We start from the raw sequence: 15,981 nt of genomic DNA, 5'->3' as shown, positions 1-15,981 counted from the left end.
CACTTGCCTGGATGAGTGCAGCCCCAACAACACTCAAGAAGCTCGACACCAACCAAGACAAAGCAGCCCCTTGATGCTACCCTTTCACCATCTTCCACAGTTAGTGCCTTCACCACCAATGCATCGTGACAGTGATGTGGGCCACCGATCAGAGGTGCAGCAGATAGAACTTTCCAAACCTGTGATCTCCTCCAAATAGCTGAACAAGGGCAGCAGATACTTGCAAGTTCCCCTCCATCCTGACTTGGAACTAATTACTAATTATTGCTGCCTCTGCCTTGTGGTTGGGTCAAATCCTGGGACAACCACCACCTTCCCCCCCTTAACGTTGTGGTGCCCCTACTACTCGAACAACTGCAGCAATTCATGAGTGAAGTTCATCACCACCTTTCCACAGACACATAGGGATAGGCAAAAAATGTTGGCCCAGTCAGTGATAGCGGCACCCAAAGAATGATTAAAAAACTGTGAAGATTGTAGAACTTATTTTTGTTATATTTTGACACAGTGTAAAAAGCAAACCTAACTGCCCAGTCTCAGATTCCCACAAGCTGTGGGTAATACCCTGCAGGATTAGAAACTGGTAATAGTGTGATCAAATTTACATGTGTTCCTCTTCTTTCTTCTTAGCGAAGATGATGCTGTAACAATGTACAAGACAGCAACCCTCCTGAATATGACTGGGTCTGGCTATGTTTGGCTTGTTGGTGAAAGGGAGATATCTGGCAGGGCCATGCAGCATGTTCCAGAAGGTATGGCAGTAATATGACCTCAGTAACATTTCAAACTATATTGGAGAACAGTTCTGAACACTGTGCCCTTTAATGTTCCTTCAACAAGTCAATATAACATCCAAATATATATAATAGCTGGATCACATACCCATAAAACAGTGACTCTCCACACTGATATACCCCTCAGGTAACACTGTGGTATACCCCACACCCCTCACTGTAACACTGTGATACACCCACAACCTTCACTGTAACACTCTGATATATCCCACACCCCTCACTGTAACACGCCGATATACCCCACACCCCTCAGCGTAACACTGTGATACACCCACAACCTTCACTGTAACACTGTGATATATCCCACACCCCTCACTGTAACACACCGATATACCCCACACCCCTCACTGTAACACTCTGGTATACCCCACACCCCTCACTGTAACACGCCGATATACCCCACACCCCTCACTGTAACACTGTGATACACCCCACACCCCTCACTGTAACACCCTGATATACCCCACACCCCTCACTGTAACACTCTGATATACCCCACACCCCTCACTGTAACACACCGATATACCCCACACCCCTCACTGTTACACCCTGATATTCCCCACACCCCTCACTGTAACACACCGATATACCCCACACCCCTCACTGTAACACCCTGATATACCCCACACCCCTCACTGTAACACTCTGACATACCCCACACCCCTCACTGTAACACTGTGATATACCCCACACCCCTCACATAACACTCTGGTATACCCCACACCCCTCACATAACTCTCTGATATTCCCCACACCCCTCACTGTAACACTCTGGTATACCCCACACCCCCCACTGTAACACTGTGATATTCCCCACACCCCTCACTGTAACACTCTGATATACCCCACACCCCTCACTGTAACACTGTGATACACCCACTTCCATCACTGGAACACTGTGACATACCTCACACCCCTCACTGTAACACTCTGATATACCCCACACCCCTCACTGTAACACTGTGATACACCCACATCCATCACTGTAACACTGTGACATACCTCACACCCCTCACTGTAACACTGATAGACCCCACACCCCTCACTATAACACTGACTAACCTCACATCCCTCACTATAACACTGTGACATATCTCACATCCCGCACTATAACACTGACATACTTCACACCCCTCACTTTAACACTGATATACCCCACGCCCCTCACTATAACACTGACTAACCCCACACCCCTCACTGTAACATTCTGATATATCCCACATCCCTCACTATAACACTCTGACATACCCCACATCCCTCACTGTAATACTCTGACATACCCCACACCCCTCACTGTAACACCCTGATATACCCCACACCCCTCACTGTAACACTCTGATATACCCCACACCCATAAGACCATAACACATTGGAGCAGAAATCAGGCCATTCAGCCCATCGAGTCTGCTCTGCCATTCATTCATGGCTGATAAGTTCCTCAACCCTATTCTCCTGCTTTCTCCCTGTAACCCTTGATCCCTTTAATAATCAAGAACCTATTTATCTCAGACTTAAATGTACCAATGACTGGCCTCCACAGCCTTCTGTGGCATTGAATTCCATAGATTCACCACTCTCTGGCTGAAACAGTTTCTCCTTATCTCCGTTCTAATAGGTCTTCCCTTTACTCTAAGATTGTGCCCTCAGGTCCTAGTCTCTCCTACCAATGGAAGTATCTTCCCAACATCCGTGCTGTCCAGGCCATTCAGTATTCTGTAAGTTTCCATTAGATTACCCCCCCACTCATCCTTCTATACGCCAATGAGTATAGTCGCAGAGCCCTCAAATGTTCCTCTTATGTTAAGCTTTTCATTCCTGATACCATTCTCATGAACTTCTTTTGAACCCACTCCAAGGCCAGCACATCCTTCCTGAGAAATGGGGCCCAAAACTGCACCCAACTCCAATATGGCCTGACAAGAGCCTTATAAAGCCTCAGTCACACATCCCTGCTTTTATATTCAGGTCCTCTCAAAATAAATGCCAGCATTGCATTTGCCTGCCTGACGACTGACTCAACCTGCAAGTTTACCTTGCGAGAATCCTGGACGAGAACTCCCAAGACTCTTTGCACTTCAGGCTTCTGAATTTTCTCCCCATTTAAAAAAGAATCCATACTTTTATACTTCTTACCAAAGTGCATTACCTCACACTTTCCCACGTTGCACTCCATCTGCCACTTTTTGCCCACTCTCCCAACCTGTCCAAATGCTAGTGCACCCTCTCTACCTCTTCAAGACTACCTGTCCCTCCACCTACCTTTGTATCACCTGCAAACACAGCCAGAATGCCCACAGTTCCTTCATCCAGATCATTAATGTATAAAGTGAAAAGTTGTGGTCCCAACACTGACCCTTGCAGAACACTACTTGGCACTGGCTGACTTCCCAAGAAAGACCCTTTTATCCCCACACTCTGCTTTCTGCTAGACAGCCAATCTTCTATCCATGCTACTACCTTGCCTCTAACACCATGGGCCCTTACCTTACTCAGCAGCCTCCTGTACAGCACCTTGTCAAAGGCCTCTTGAAGTCCAGGAAATAACATCCATTGTCTACCTTGGTCGACCCTGCTGATTACTTCCTCAAAGAATTCTAGCAGATTTGTCAGGCATGGCCTCCCCTTGATGAAACCGTGCTGACATTGCCCTATTTTACCATACACTTCCACGTATTCAGAAATCTCATCCTTTACGATGGACTCCAATATCTTACCCACGACCGAGATTAGGCTAATTGGCCTGTAATTTTTGTCTTTTACCTTATTCCCTTTTGAAATAGGGGTGTCACATGAGTGATTTTCCAGCCCTCTGGGACCCTCCCTGACTACCAATTCCTGAAAGATCATCATTAATGCTTCACTATCTCTTCAGCTATCTCCTTTAGAACTTACCCGTCACTGTAACACACTGGTGTACCTCACACCCCTCACTGTAACACTCTGGTATACCCCACACCCCTCACTGGAACACTCTGATATACCTCACACCCCTCACTGTAACACTCTGGTATACCCCACACCCCTCACTGGAACACTCTGATATACCTCACACCCCTCACTGTAACACTCTGATATACCTCACACCCCTCACTGTAACACTCTGGTGTACCTCACACCCCTCACTGTAACACTCTGGTATACCCCACACCCCTCACTGGAACACTCTGATATACCTCACACCCCTCACTGTAACACTCTGGTGTACCTCACACCCCTCACTGTAACACTCTGGTGTACCTCACACCCCTCACTGTAACACTCTGGTATACCCCACATCCCTCACTGTAACACTCTGATATACCCCACACCCCTCACTGTAACACTCTGATATACCCCACACCCCTCACCATTACAGTCTGGTATACCCCACACCCCATTGTTCTACTCTCCTCAGCAATACACTCCTCACTGTAACTCTTCGATATTCCCCTCACCCCTCATTATAAAACTGTTATACGCCACACCACTAAGTGTAACAGACTGACACCCTCCTCACTGTGACACTCTGATGTATCCCACTCTCCACACTAACACTCTCATACTCCTCACTGTAATCTGTAATATACCTCTCACTGTAACAGTCTGGTCAGCCCTCACACTAACTCTGAGTTCTATCTCTTGCTGTAACCTGTGTGCTCACATGTTATGGTTTGGTTTCTGATGCAGGTGTAATTGGTTTGCAACTGATCGATGGTAAAAATGAAACAGCCCACATTAATGATGCTGTGGGTATTGTGTCACAATCCATTCACGAGCTCTTTGAGAAGGAAAACATCACTGACCCCCCAAAAGGTTGTGTGGGGAACACTAACATCTGGAAAACTGGGCCACTCTTTAAAAGGTAGGAAATTCAGTCCAGTCATTGTGTTCAATAAATATCAATCTTCAAGCAACCAACTCCTGGCTCTACATAGAAAGCTAACCTGTCTCTTTAAAAGATCCTGTATATCCGCTAATGTAAATCAGTTACTTGGTGAGTTTAAGATGTATTGGGAAGAGCAAAAATCCATTTAAACAATTGTCACCTCAGTGGTTTAGTGCCTGTAGGGAGATTGGTGAAAGTGTTAAAGAGGACAGGAGAAACCTTGGAGTGATTTCCTGGACTGGTTCTGACGTCCTGTGTGTGTTGGACAGGCATCTCTGAGATATTTTTCTGAAATTGACCTGTGATGTGATGTGTTTTCTCTGGCTTCCAGGTGACCATGCCTTTTTTCACCGTACTGTTGAGTCTAAGGGTTGGTTTGCAGGTTTCTAGCTCGTTGGGAATGAGGGTGGAGTTAGGTTTCTGGCAGGAACGCAGAGGGCAGAATAGGTGAGCAGGTCTAGTCCCCACATAGTTATTCAGTGATGAAGTGATTGCAGGTTAAATGTTGTTGCGTTTGGCAAATGCTGCTCCCTGTATTGGCTACTACAGTGTTGTAGAGCCCAGGCAACTGTGGATCCTGCACTTTCGCCAGTCAAACAGGCACTTCCACAGGCCACACTGGGTGTTCTTCCAAATAGTTACTAGGATCACTTTGCATCTAGAGATGGGAAAGTGATGACTGGGAATACAGCTCACGGTAGGCATTGTCAGCAGTAGACCCTGTTTTTTCGCCAGGTGCCATCCCTTTTACCTTGCAGTATTCTGACAACCCATTTGCCCCTGTGTGGAGAGCCACCAGATTGAACTTTCCCTCAAACTGACCTTCCTACTCCAAGCCCCAACATTACATCATGATGATGCCTTCCCGTCCTTTATACTCTCTTTGTGATAAGGTACATGTATAAATGAAAGTTAATTTGTTCTTTTTGTCTTCTTTCTTTCTCTTCCATCATCTTTCCTTTTTTACACATTGTTAGACCAACAATATTTCCTGTTTTATTTTCAGATTTTATCCTCTTCTGGTTTGAAGCTGCTTTTATTAGAAGATAGGTGCTCACTATTCATTAGCCGACAACATTTTTGGTTTTTAAACTATTTTTCAATGAAATTCATTGGTCACCAGTCACCAGTCACCAGTCACCAGTCACCAGTCACCAGTCACCAGTCACCAGTCACCAGTCACCAGTCACCAGTCACCAGTCACCAGTCACCAGTCACCAGTCACCAGTCAGTGCACAGTACACTGGCTATGGCCCAGCCAGCTCAGAGTCTGTCAGTTCAGCTGAGGAGGCGCTAATCTCTTGGTTATATTGGTCAGCCAGGTCTTTCCTGATTGGTCCAGGTTAACTACCCTAATCAATGGCTTCGTAGTTAATAAGGTCAACCTGGTTCCAATCACTACACAACGCTTCTACAATGTAGGATATGCAATACACATACTGCAAATGCTTTGTTCAGCAGTTGGAGAATCAGCAGCAATCAGCAGTGGGTATTGACCACATGGAGTTTACAGTAGCCTTCAACCACAGTGACAGGCCCACAGGTTAGCTCCCACATTGTATCATTTAGCCGTTCTACATTTCAGGAGGTCAGGAACTCTGCAACCTCATTAATTCCGGTTATTTCCACTGTATTATTGCTGAGATGTGTGTTCTTTACCTGCAGGGTTCTGCTGTCCACCAAGTATCGTGAAGGGTTCACTGGACAAGTGGAATTTAATGATGAAGGGGATCGAAAATTTTCTAACTACAGCATTGTCAACGTGCAAAAAGGGAAGTTGGTGCAGATTGGAGTGTACAATGGGACTGATGTACGTATGAAAACTAGAACGTAAACCCCAGCATTAAATTGAGATGATCTTTTAACCTTGCTACTATCACATCCTTAACTCTGACCCTGAAGTAATATGAATGTAAACCCCTAAGATCACCTACTTCTAACTGTGTCTGACACCTGGAGTTTATTCCAAACCTCTGCTGCCTACATCCTTTCTCACAAGCCCTGATACCAATCACCCTGCTCATGTTATCTACATTTGCTCCCAATCTGGCAGTCCCTTCATTTTGAAATGGATATCCTGATTTTTAAATTGCTTCTTGGCTCCACCCTTCCCTGTTTCTTTAACTCTTCCTGCCCTACAATCTTCAGACAGATCTGCTGTCCTCAAAAACTTACTCCACCCTCAATTTTAATGGCTACGACTTTGGCAGCCTAAGCTGCAGACTTTGGAAATACTCTCTAAACCTCTCCACCTCTAAAACCATTGGTTAAACTGGAACTGTAAAGGTGCGCTGTGACCACGTGAGGAATTAAATAGATAAGGTGACTGTTCTTCCCATTTTAAATACCCTCACCCTCACCCCGTTGATGCCACAACCTTCTCAAAGCAGCACTTTTCAGCTAAAGAAAATTAATGTCATTTTATGATTGTGTGATAAAAACTTATTAGTAAAGGGATAAAGAGTTAAGACCATAAGACATAGGAGCAGAAATTAGGCCATTTGGCCCATCAAGTCTGCTTCGCCATTCAATCATGGCTCATGAGTTCCTCAACCCCATGGCGAGAAGTCAGGAAAATGGGGTAAAGAAGCATATCAGCTGTGGTCTAATAGTGGAGCAGACTTGATGGGCTCAATGGCTTAATTCTGCTCCTGTATGGAATGAGCGACAAGAAATAAAGCTTTTTAACTCAGAGAGTTGTTAAGATTTGGAATGTGCTGCTTGGGAGAGCGGTGGAGATGGTTTCCATAGAAGGTTTCAAAAGATAGCTGGATATATATTTGGAATTGACGAAGTTAGTGGGCTATGGAGATGCGGCTGGAGAATGAGACCATCTGGGTAGCTCTTTGAGGAGCTAGCACAGATATAATGGATCAAATGGCCTCCTTCTGTATAATTCTGTGATTCTACACATTCTGGTCTTATGATCTAGAAAAGTTCAGTCCTTTTAAGTTCACTAGTTTACAAAAGAGTCTAATTGAACCAGAGTGATGGGACCTATTTTCTGTGTCTCTGTAACATGGAGTTTCGTGTGTGATTACAAGGTATTTATTCTCTCGTAACAAGGGATATTCCATTATCTTAACAAACAAAATGATACAATTTGGTATATGTCAAATTATAGAGTGTTTAAATAGAGCACATTCAGTATCAATTGTTTTTCACATCTGATTGTTGTATACTATACAGAAATAAGTGCATAAACACATCGGACAGTTGATTTTCAGATCATTAAGTGAGAGCTGTTGGCACGGTTTATTTCCTTCAACGTGTATAAGTAAATGGGCAGTCTTGGCAGTTCAGATGATAAAATGAATGTTTCTCCACCTCTCTGTGACATTTCAATTGAATAAAACCTGTAATGGATATTATGGAGAATGGGAGGGACCGTGAGGCATGTGTTGTGCTTATGCTAAGTCCTGAACTGATAGGACACAAATTAGAAACCAGGGCTGTAGATCTGTGGAATATACTCCAGCCTCAAAGCAATTGATGCCATGTTGATCAATTCCTTTTGTGAAAGAGCGACCTAAATATTCAGTTCGGAAAAGACTGAATGTTAATAGGACACATTGGGTATTAATAGTTGGGCCAGTGTCACTATTAAAACTATGGAAGCACCTTCAGACATTAACTGACTGTTTTCAGCAATCTAAGCTGTGGTTTAGAGTGAAGAGATAACAAAGTGTAGAGCTGGATGAACACAGCAGGCCGATCAGCATCTCAGGAGCAGGAAAGCTGACGTTTCGGGCCTAGACCCTTCATCATTTTCTGATGAAGGGTCTAGGCCTGAAACGTCAGCTTTCCTGCTCCTAAGATGCTGCTGGGCCTGCTGTGTTCATCCAGCTCCACACTTCGTTATCTCGGACTCTCCAGCATCTGCAGTTCCTATTATCTCTGATACAATTTAGAGTGAAGTCCCAGGTTATAATCCACTCCTGAGATTTCCTAGTTGCTTATTCATTCCTTGTCAATGCTTTAAGCTCATTACAAAGCAGCTGGTATTGTTTATGGAAGATTTTTGTTTGATTGCTCTCCCTAGCTCTGCGTTTTACATCTTTTACATCAATAATTCTTTTCTGTGCTGTGTTTAACCAATTCCACAGGTTCTGCTGAATGATAAGAAAATCATCTGGCCAGGTGGCGAACTAAATACACCTAAAGGCTTTCAGATGTCAACTAAACTGAAGGTATAAACCTGGGCAAAATTATTCTCATAGCAGAACAAAGTCTAGCAGGTATGAAGCTAAAACACTGGATTCTCTGCGTGAGAAGAAGTTGGTTAGCATAATGTAAGGATAGCACCAAATTACAAAGGGATATTGATAGGCTAAGTGGATGGGCAAAACTGTGGCAGATGGTGTTCAATGTAAGTGTGAGATTATCCATTTTGGACTGAAAAACAACAAATTTAAGTACTTTTTAGATGGTGTGAAGTTAAATAAAGTCGAAAGAAATTTGGGGATGCAGGTGCATAGATCTTTAAAATGTCACAAACAGGGCAGAAAATAATCAAGAAACCCAATAGAATGCTGGCCTTTAAATTGAGAGGACTGGAGTACAAGGATGTAGAAGTTATGCTGCAGTTATGCAAAACCCTTGTTGGACTTCATTTGGAGGCCTGCGAACAGATCTCGGCATTATACCTTAGGAAGGATATATTGGCCTTGGGGGGAGTACAGTGTAGAGGTTTTCAAGATACCCGGATGTCAGGGGTTAGTTATGAGGAAAGATGATACAAATAAGCCCTGTTTTCTCAAGAATTTTATAAAGTTAAGATATTAACAGGAAAAGTCAGGATAGATAAAGATAAACTACTTGTACTGGTTGGGGATTCTAGAACTAGGGGAAATAATCTGAGAATTAGGGCCAGACAGGAGAGATGTTAGGAAACATTTCTACAAAGGATGGTAGATGTTTGGAACTCTCCCACAAATAGCAGTGGGATGCTAGATCTGTTGTTAACTTTAAATCTGAGATAGATAAATATTTGTTAAGCAAAGATATTGAGGTATATGGATCAAAAGCAAGTATGTGGAATTAGGGCACAGATCAGCCATGAAGTCATTGAATGGTAGAACAGGCTCAAGGGGCTGAATGGCCTCTACCTGTTCCAATGTTGCTCTGAGTCAAAGCCAACTACAACTGATGTCTAAAATAGACCAACAGTGAATGGTCAGTTTCACAAGTCACGAAGGTTCAGTACCCTGTGAGCTGCTTATCTCCTGCATCGACCAGAGAAACACGTTGTTTAGTGATGATGGAGGAGGAAAGAGATAAACGACCAGGCTTCAGGCATGTCGATAAAGAAAGGGTCAGTACTTCTGCCATTGTCAATTAACCACAGATGGATTAAAGGAATGAAATATCCAGTTTAATAGTAATGGATTGTGCAGAAAAAGCAGCTCTGTTCATTTTCAAATTGTTGTGTTAATGAAAGGTTGTAAAAACGGCAATGTGGTGTTTGCACTGAAAACAGATTGGTAATCTATTTAACGTACCATGTATCAGTTTACTGGTTTATAACCTAAGCAGCAAGCTGCTCGCAAGTATATTTATCTTTGGCAAGCACATAGCGTAAAAAAGTAAGGCTGAGCATAATGCTTACCTAGCCATGCATCCTTTGCTTTGTTCTGACTCTGTCTCTTACAGGAGTGGTCATTGAGGCTGAACACAATCTCACATGTAACTTACCAGTAACTATCAACATGTGCAGGTTTATGTTGTGTAATGCCAGACCCTGGGAATAAACTCGGAGAGTGCATCCCATGGATTTGCATAACTGCTTTATGTTTTATTTGAAAGCCCCAGATCTGTCGGAGATCCGTTTGTAGTATTGAGACTTGCAATAAAAACCTGAAGTTTAAAACTTCATTGTAAAATGCTGGGTTTTTAAATTCAGAACCTGATCTTCGATGCATACAGTCTAATTGCCTCAATATTAAGATCCACTTTGACTGAACAAAGTCTGAATTATGTCTCAAACATAATGCTTCCACTATAATTGGGAAAAGTATGCCTGTTTTCTTTGTAAACTTCTTATGAACTGTTCACAAAGCAGATACAGTTTCAAACGATTTATTCCTGCAGTTTATTCAGAAACATGACTCACTCCTTCTGTTTTACCCAAAGATTGTCAGTATTTACCAGGAGCCTTTTGTATATGTGAAGCCAACACTACCAGATGGAACATGTGAGGAAGAGTATACAATTAGCGGGGACCCCATTAAAAAAGTGATCTGCACAGGACCAAATGCAACTGTGCCAGGTAAGCAGCACAGTGCCTCTCTGCTGTTCACAAGAAACACAAACTCACATCCATGGCACCCATTATTATATATTCACAGCACCCCAACATAACTGATCACCCTCCAGGATAACCACCATTGCCCCAAATACAATCCCATCATATCTGCCAAATTATTAACAATGCCCAAAACGAACCACCTCCCACAAATAGAAGATATCATCCACACTAAATTAATCCATTACCCACTACAAATCAATCCATTGCTTCCTCCAAGACCTTACCCTCCCCAAATATAACCCGTCCTCTTCTCTTCAGCAGCCCCTTGAGACAAGGAGATGAGGACTACTTTCTTCCACTCATTGAGCTGGATCCCGAGGTGACTGATAAGTCTGATACTGAATCTAACACCCAACCCTCCTCCCCCACCCCCACCACCCTGCTATAGGAGTGCCGGTGGTGAATGTTCACGTTTTCATCGCTCCTTCAGTTGTTGACATTCGGCTGCCATTGGAGCTGGAATAAGGTACTCGAGATGGGCAGCATCTTTGTAATAATTCTTCTCACATTTGGACAATCTTGGGCAAGAGATTCCCATGAGTCAATGGGGTACTGCATTTTTTCAGGGAGGCTTTGAGGATGTCCTTGAAGCGGTTCCTCTAACTCCTGATAACTGCTGGTTGTAACAAAGCTCAGGGTAGAGATATTGTCTTGGGAATCTAATGTTGAAAATGGAGGGGAACATGCAGGTGGTGGCGTTCCCAAATTAGAATGAACAAAAAGAAACAACAGTACTCAACACACAGGAGAAAAATAAAGGTGTGCTTCTTAAATTTCTATATTACACACTGCGCTCTTTTGAGAAAAGTGTAATTTATCATTCATAATTTATTGCTGTTGATTCCTGGTTCCTCTCGAGAAGATGGTGGTGAGTTGCCTTTTTGAACCACTGCAGTCCATGTGCAGGTAGACCCACATGCTGTTAGGGAGGGAGTTCCAGGATTTTGACCAAACAACCCTGAAGAAATGGTGAAGTGGTTTCAAGTCACGATCGAGTGTTGCTTAGGCGATGGTGTTCCCATGTATCTGCTGCTTTTGACCTTCTAGGTGGCAGATGTCCCAAGTTTGGATGTTGCTGCTCAGTGAGTATTGCAGAGCAACAGGTGGATTATGCACACTGCTGCTGCAGTGCTTTGGTGGTGCAGGGGTGAATGTTGAAGAAGATGGGTTCCAATCGAGACTGCTACTTTGTTCTGAATGGTTTCAAGTCTGTTGAGTGTTGTCGGAGCTACACCCAGCTGAGGAAGTGGGAAGCTTTCCATCACACTCCTGACTTGTGCCTTGTATAGGTGGTGGACAGACTTTAGACAGTCAGGAGCTGTATTCTTGTTGCCATTGTATTTATACAGCTAGTCCTGGTTCATTTCTGGTGAAAGCTAACCCAAATATTTTGAGATTTCTAGATACTTGTTAGCACTTTTGGACAGATATTCACAAGTTCCACATTTCCAAGGGATTTATACATTGTTTATGGACAATTTTCTCCACAGTTTTCTGTTCAAAATAGCACCTGCACACCTCCACACTAAATGGATCCATGACCTGCAACACAAAAGAACAGCAAACAAAAGAATGCCCCAGGGATTCCAGCCCACCCTTTCCCATGTTTCCTTGAACCATATACACGCAGGGGTAAGTCAGCTCACCAAAGGCACATCTTTAACTGGTCTAATCCCCACATTCTGGGTTCCACACTTATGGGACTCCAAACTTCTGTTTCACAGCAGGCAGCAAGGAGCCAGCCGACTGCTTGTTTCAGTGGTCAGTTGCCTTTGGGAGCCATATGTCCATGAGCCATGGGCTACCCACAATCTGCCCCAGTGAGTTTCGATTCAGGGGCTGGAACTGTGATTCCCACCAAATTCCAGCATTGTTGCCTTGGCGGAGGCATTCTCCGGGGACATCCATGCAAGGGTGAGCATGTTAGGTGTCATACCGCCAAGAAAGCTGACAGGATCACGAGCCAATCGGCTTGTTAGGAGCTGATCAGCAAATTTCTTGACCTATCACAAGACTCGATAGTGGTTTCATTGCTCGCTTGCCAGATGATGTTGGCCAGTTTGAGGCTGGCAGCTTCAGGATCTTCAGGTCTACCAGTTGGGCCCTACACTTCAACAAATCCAACAGTGAGAAGATGAGTTTTTTTTAATCAATGAGTGGGAGTCAAGGGGAGAGGAGTTCATGTGGGTTGAAAGCAGTGGAGGGAATTGGCTTTGAGAAGCCACACCTTGCTACCTTTCCATTTCTCCAATGCCCCTACATTGGGATGGTTCCAAGTCCCCTTCCAACCTGATAGACAGGTCGCCATAGTTACGCAGTCAGGCAGTCAGCTACCTTCTCACCTGCTGCAAATGCAGATAATAGGGGAGGGGGCAAATACAGACTCTCAACTGACCATTTATTGACCACTTAAGGGCTTTAATTGCTGGTGAGTCAAAAAACCCTCAGTGGAACTTCTTGCCTAATGCTTAACGCGGTGGCAAGTATATCTCCAGAGCCAACTCACCCCATTACTTTCTCTGCTCAGCACCTTTCTTTTCACCTTCTGGAAAGGGGAAATTCTGCCGTCTGTTTATAAGTTTACAGTTTTTGATAGTCATTCACATTTCAAATATTATTTAAAAGTCTATACTATAATGTATTTGAAATGTGGGAGCAGCACATTGTGATTTAAGTCTTTGCTAACTACGCTGTGTTATATTTCACAGGCCGTCCCATTGTCCCTCAGTGCTGCTATGGATTCTGTATTGATTTGCTGATCAAGCTTGCAAGCACCCCGACACTGAACTTTACCTATGAGGTTCACCTGGTCCACGATGGGAAATTTGGGACACAAGAAAGAGTAGGTATTCCTTCTTTTATTCAATGAGGGAGAACTTGAATAAGATTGGAAAACATGCACAAGGATTGCTGTATATCATGAACCCACAATCATTCCTGGTGACTCAGGCAGTATGTTAAATTTATGCTGCCTATTACTAGATTGCTACATGCATTGCCGCTGTTGTTCATTAGCTGCACACATCAGCAGGGAGTCTGATAACAGAGGCAGCCAGTGCTGTGTAGAGGGGAGGTTTATTGTGGCTGCAGGAAAACAGTCCTTCATGTACTTATAGAATGTGTGCTCTCAAGGGTTGAAGAATGGTTGAATACTGTCAAAGTCATGCACCAAGGTTTTCTGAGAGTGCATCAGAGGTCTTGAAAGTGGAGGAATGGAGGAGAGATACCCAGTATCAGCAGGGCAAGGAGGTGCATGCTCAGGAGAAAGGGGAAAAATAGCAGATGAATGTCAATGCCAGAAGGCTTTTGCCAATCTAGATGCAATATGGAAGGAAGTTTAATAATTGCACTTAAGTTGTCAAAGTCAGTGAGTTCACCTTCAAATCTCCCATCAACTGCACCCTGGGCATTATTCATAATACCCCTTCACTCAGTCACTAACAATCTCTATTAAACAGGACTCAGCCTATCTCACCCTTACACACTTGGCACTTGTAATTGCATCTTGCTCACTCTGGCAGCTATTCCACCATGGCAGCCATATTATCCAAACACATTCATAGAATCCCTACAGTGTGGAAACAGGCCATTTGGCCCATTGAGTCCACATCAACCCTATAAGAGCATCCCACGCAGACCCACCTTCCTGTGGTTACGGCTTCTTGTATTGAAAGAGTCCAATGTGAATGGAGACTACTGTAAGAGTCCTCAATTATTCTTGAAACCCAACTCAAGCCTGCTTTGAGGTTATGCTTAGAGTCTTTCACACCATTCACTTTCTGTCTGATGCCATTGATCATTGGTATCAAGTGTCTTTCTTGTTGCATTATTTGTTTTGGTGGCTGCATGTCAACATGGACCCAAATGAAGTTCTCGCTTTTGGGTTCATTGTTAATTATATTGTGAGATCCAAATAGTTGTCTAATTCCCAACTTTTTCAATTATATCAGTGTTCATTTTGTTCTCAAGTATTTTTTCTCTCTCTGTTTTCTGACATAAAATAATATTTGTCATGGTTGATGTATAACAGGGGTACATTAGTGTCTCCCTGCAACGTGCATGTAACCCCTTTCAGCTAACTGCTCTGAAGCTTTCTCAAGTACTTTTCAGTGTAATTGACCAGAGAGAAAAGCTTTATTCATTTGTGTTTCAATTTCCCATTTAACAGGTTCAACATCACTGAAGTCACATCTGATTGTTAGTTGCTTCAATCATTTTCAATATTAGCCAATTGCCTTGTTTAGTGCACCAAAAGATAATGGATTTGTAAATTGTACTTCTGAGTGAAAGAGCTTGTAAGTGCATTCTTTGCAGATTTGTAGTTATTTTGCAAAAGTTCAATTGTTTCAAAAACAAATTCTAATTCTTCATCCCCATAGTAGTGATGTGAAACCACTTTTATTTTGGTATCTGAGATTTCAAAATCTGGTTGTATCTTTGAAAATTCCCAACCACTTTCATGAATTGAATTGGCAGCTTTTCATATAACATCTCAGAAACACCATGCATCCATCAAATGACTGCAGGGGATAGTTTGCTTACAGGCAGCAGTATTCCACAAACAGCAATGGACTGATTTATTTCTTTTTGCACGTGTTATTTGGCAGTTAGGTACCACAGGGATGCACTGTTCTTCCTTTCAGTGGCTTGAGTTTGGTGACATTAAATGAACAGAACAAGCAAATAGTCCTCCAACAGAGCGGCTTGGTCTTGGATCACAGAGTGAATCCAAGTGGTTCTTTTTAGATTTGGCTAAATGTAGCTAAGAGAAGGCTCAACAACAACAGTTTGCTTAAATATGAACATTTATTGAGTAAACAAAAAGAAAGAAAAAGGAAGGAAATAAACAATAAGCCTCACGCCCTTCTGCCCGTCGGGGACCCCTCGACTGATGGCAGGTTTGGAGGCTGAGGTCGTTTCTGGCACTGTTTGCGATCTCCGCCTAAGGTGAAGTCCAGCAAGTTGGAAGGAAACTCTATCTCTTACACAGTGTAACAAACAGCAAGGCTCAGAAA

The 15,981-nt window shown here is 43.3% G+C and overlaps 1 protein-coding gene across 9 annotated transcripts in view; it reads left to right on the top strand.

Annotated features, from left to right (window-relative positions):
* The window catches only part of LOC125465399 (glutamate receptor ionotropic, NMDA 1), a 153,707-nt gene that overhangs the window by 93,444 nt on the left and 44,282 nt on the right, over positions 1 to 15,981 (top strand). For all 9 annotated transcript variants that reach the window (XM_048558844.2, XM_048558846.2, XM_048558840.2 and 6 more), the window contains 6 exons: positions 631 to 752; positions 4,461 to 4,635; positions 6,325 to 6,469; positions 8,766 to 8,849; positions 10,792 to 10,927; positions 13,675 to 13,808. In XM_048558844.2, the coding sequence (XP_048414801.1) occupies positions 631 to 752; positions 4,461 to 4,635; positions 6,325 to 6,469; positions 8,766 to 8,849; positions 10,792 to 10,927; positions 13,675 to 13,808 (796 nt within the window). The remainder of the gene's footprint in view (positions 1 to 630; positions 753 to 4,460; positions 4,636 to 6,324; positions 6,470 to 8,765; positions 8,850 to 10,791; positions 10,928 to 13,674; positions 13,809 to 15,981) is intronic.

This window comes from Stegostoma tigrinum, chromosome 29 (assembly GCF_030684315.1).
Source record: "Stegostoma tigrinum isolate sSteTig4 chromosome 29, sSteTig4.hap1, whole genome shotgun sequence".
Lineage (NCBI taxonomy): Eukaryota > Metazoa > Chordata > Chondrichthyes > Orectolobiformes > Stegostomatidae > Stegostoma > Stegostoma tigrinum.
Note: the sequence above shows the minus strand (reverse complement) of the source record. Positions and strands in the feature narration are given on the sequence as shown.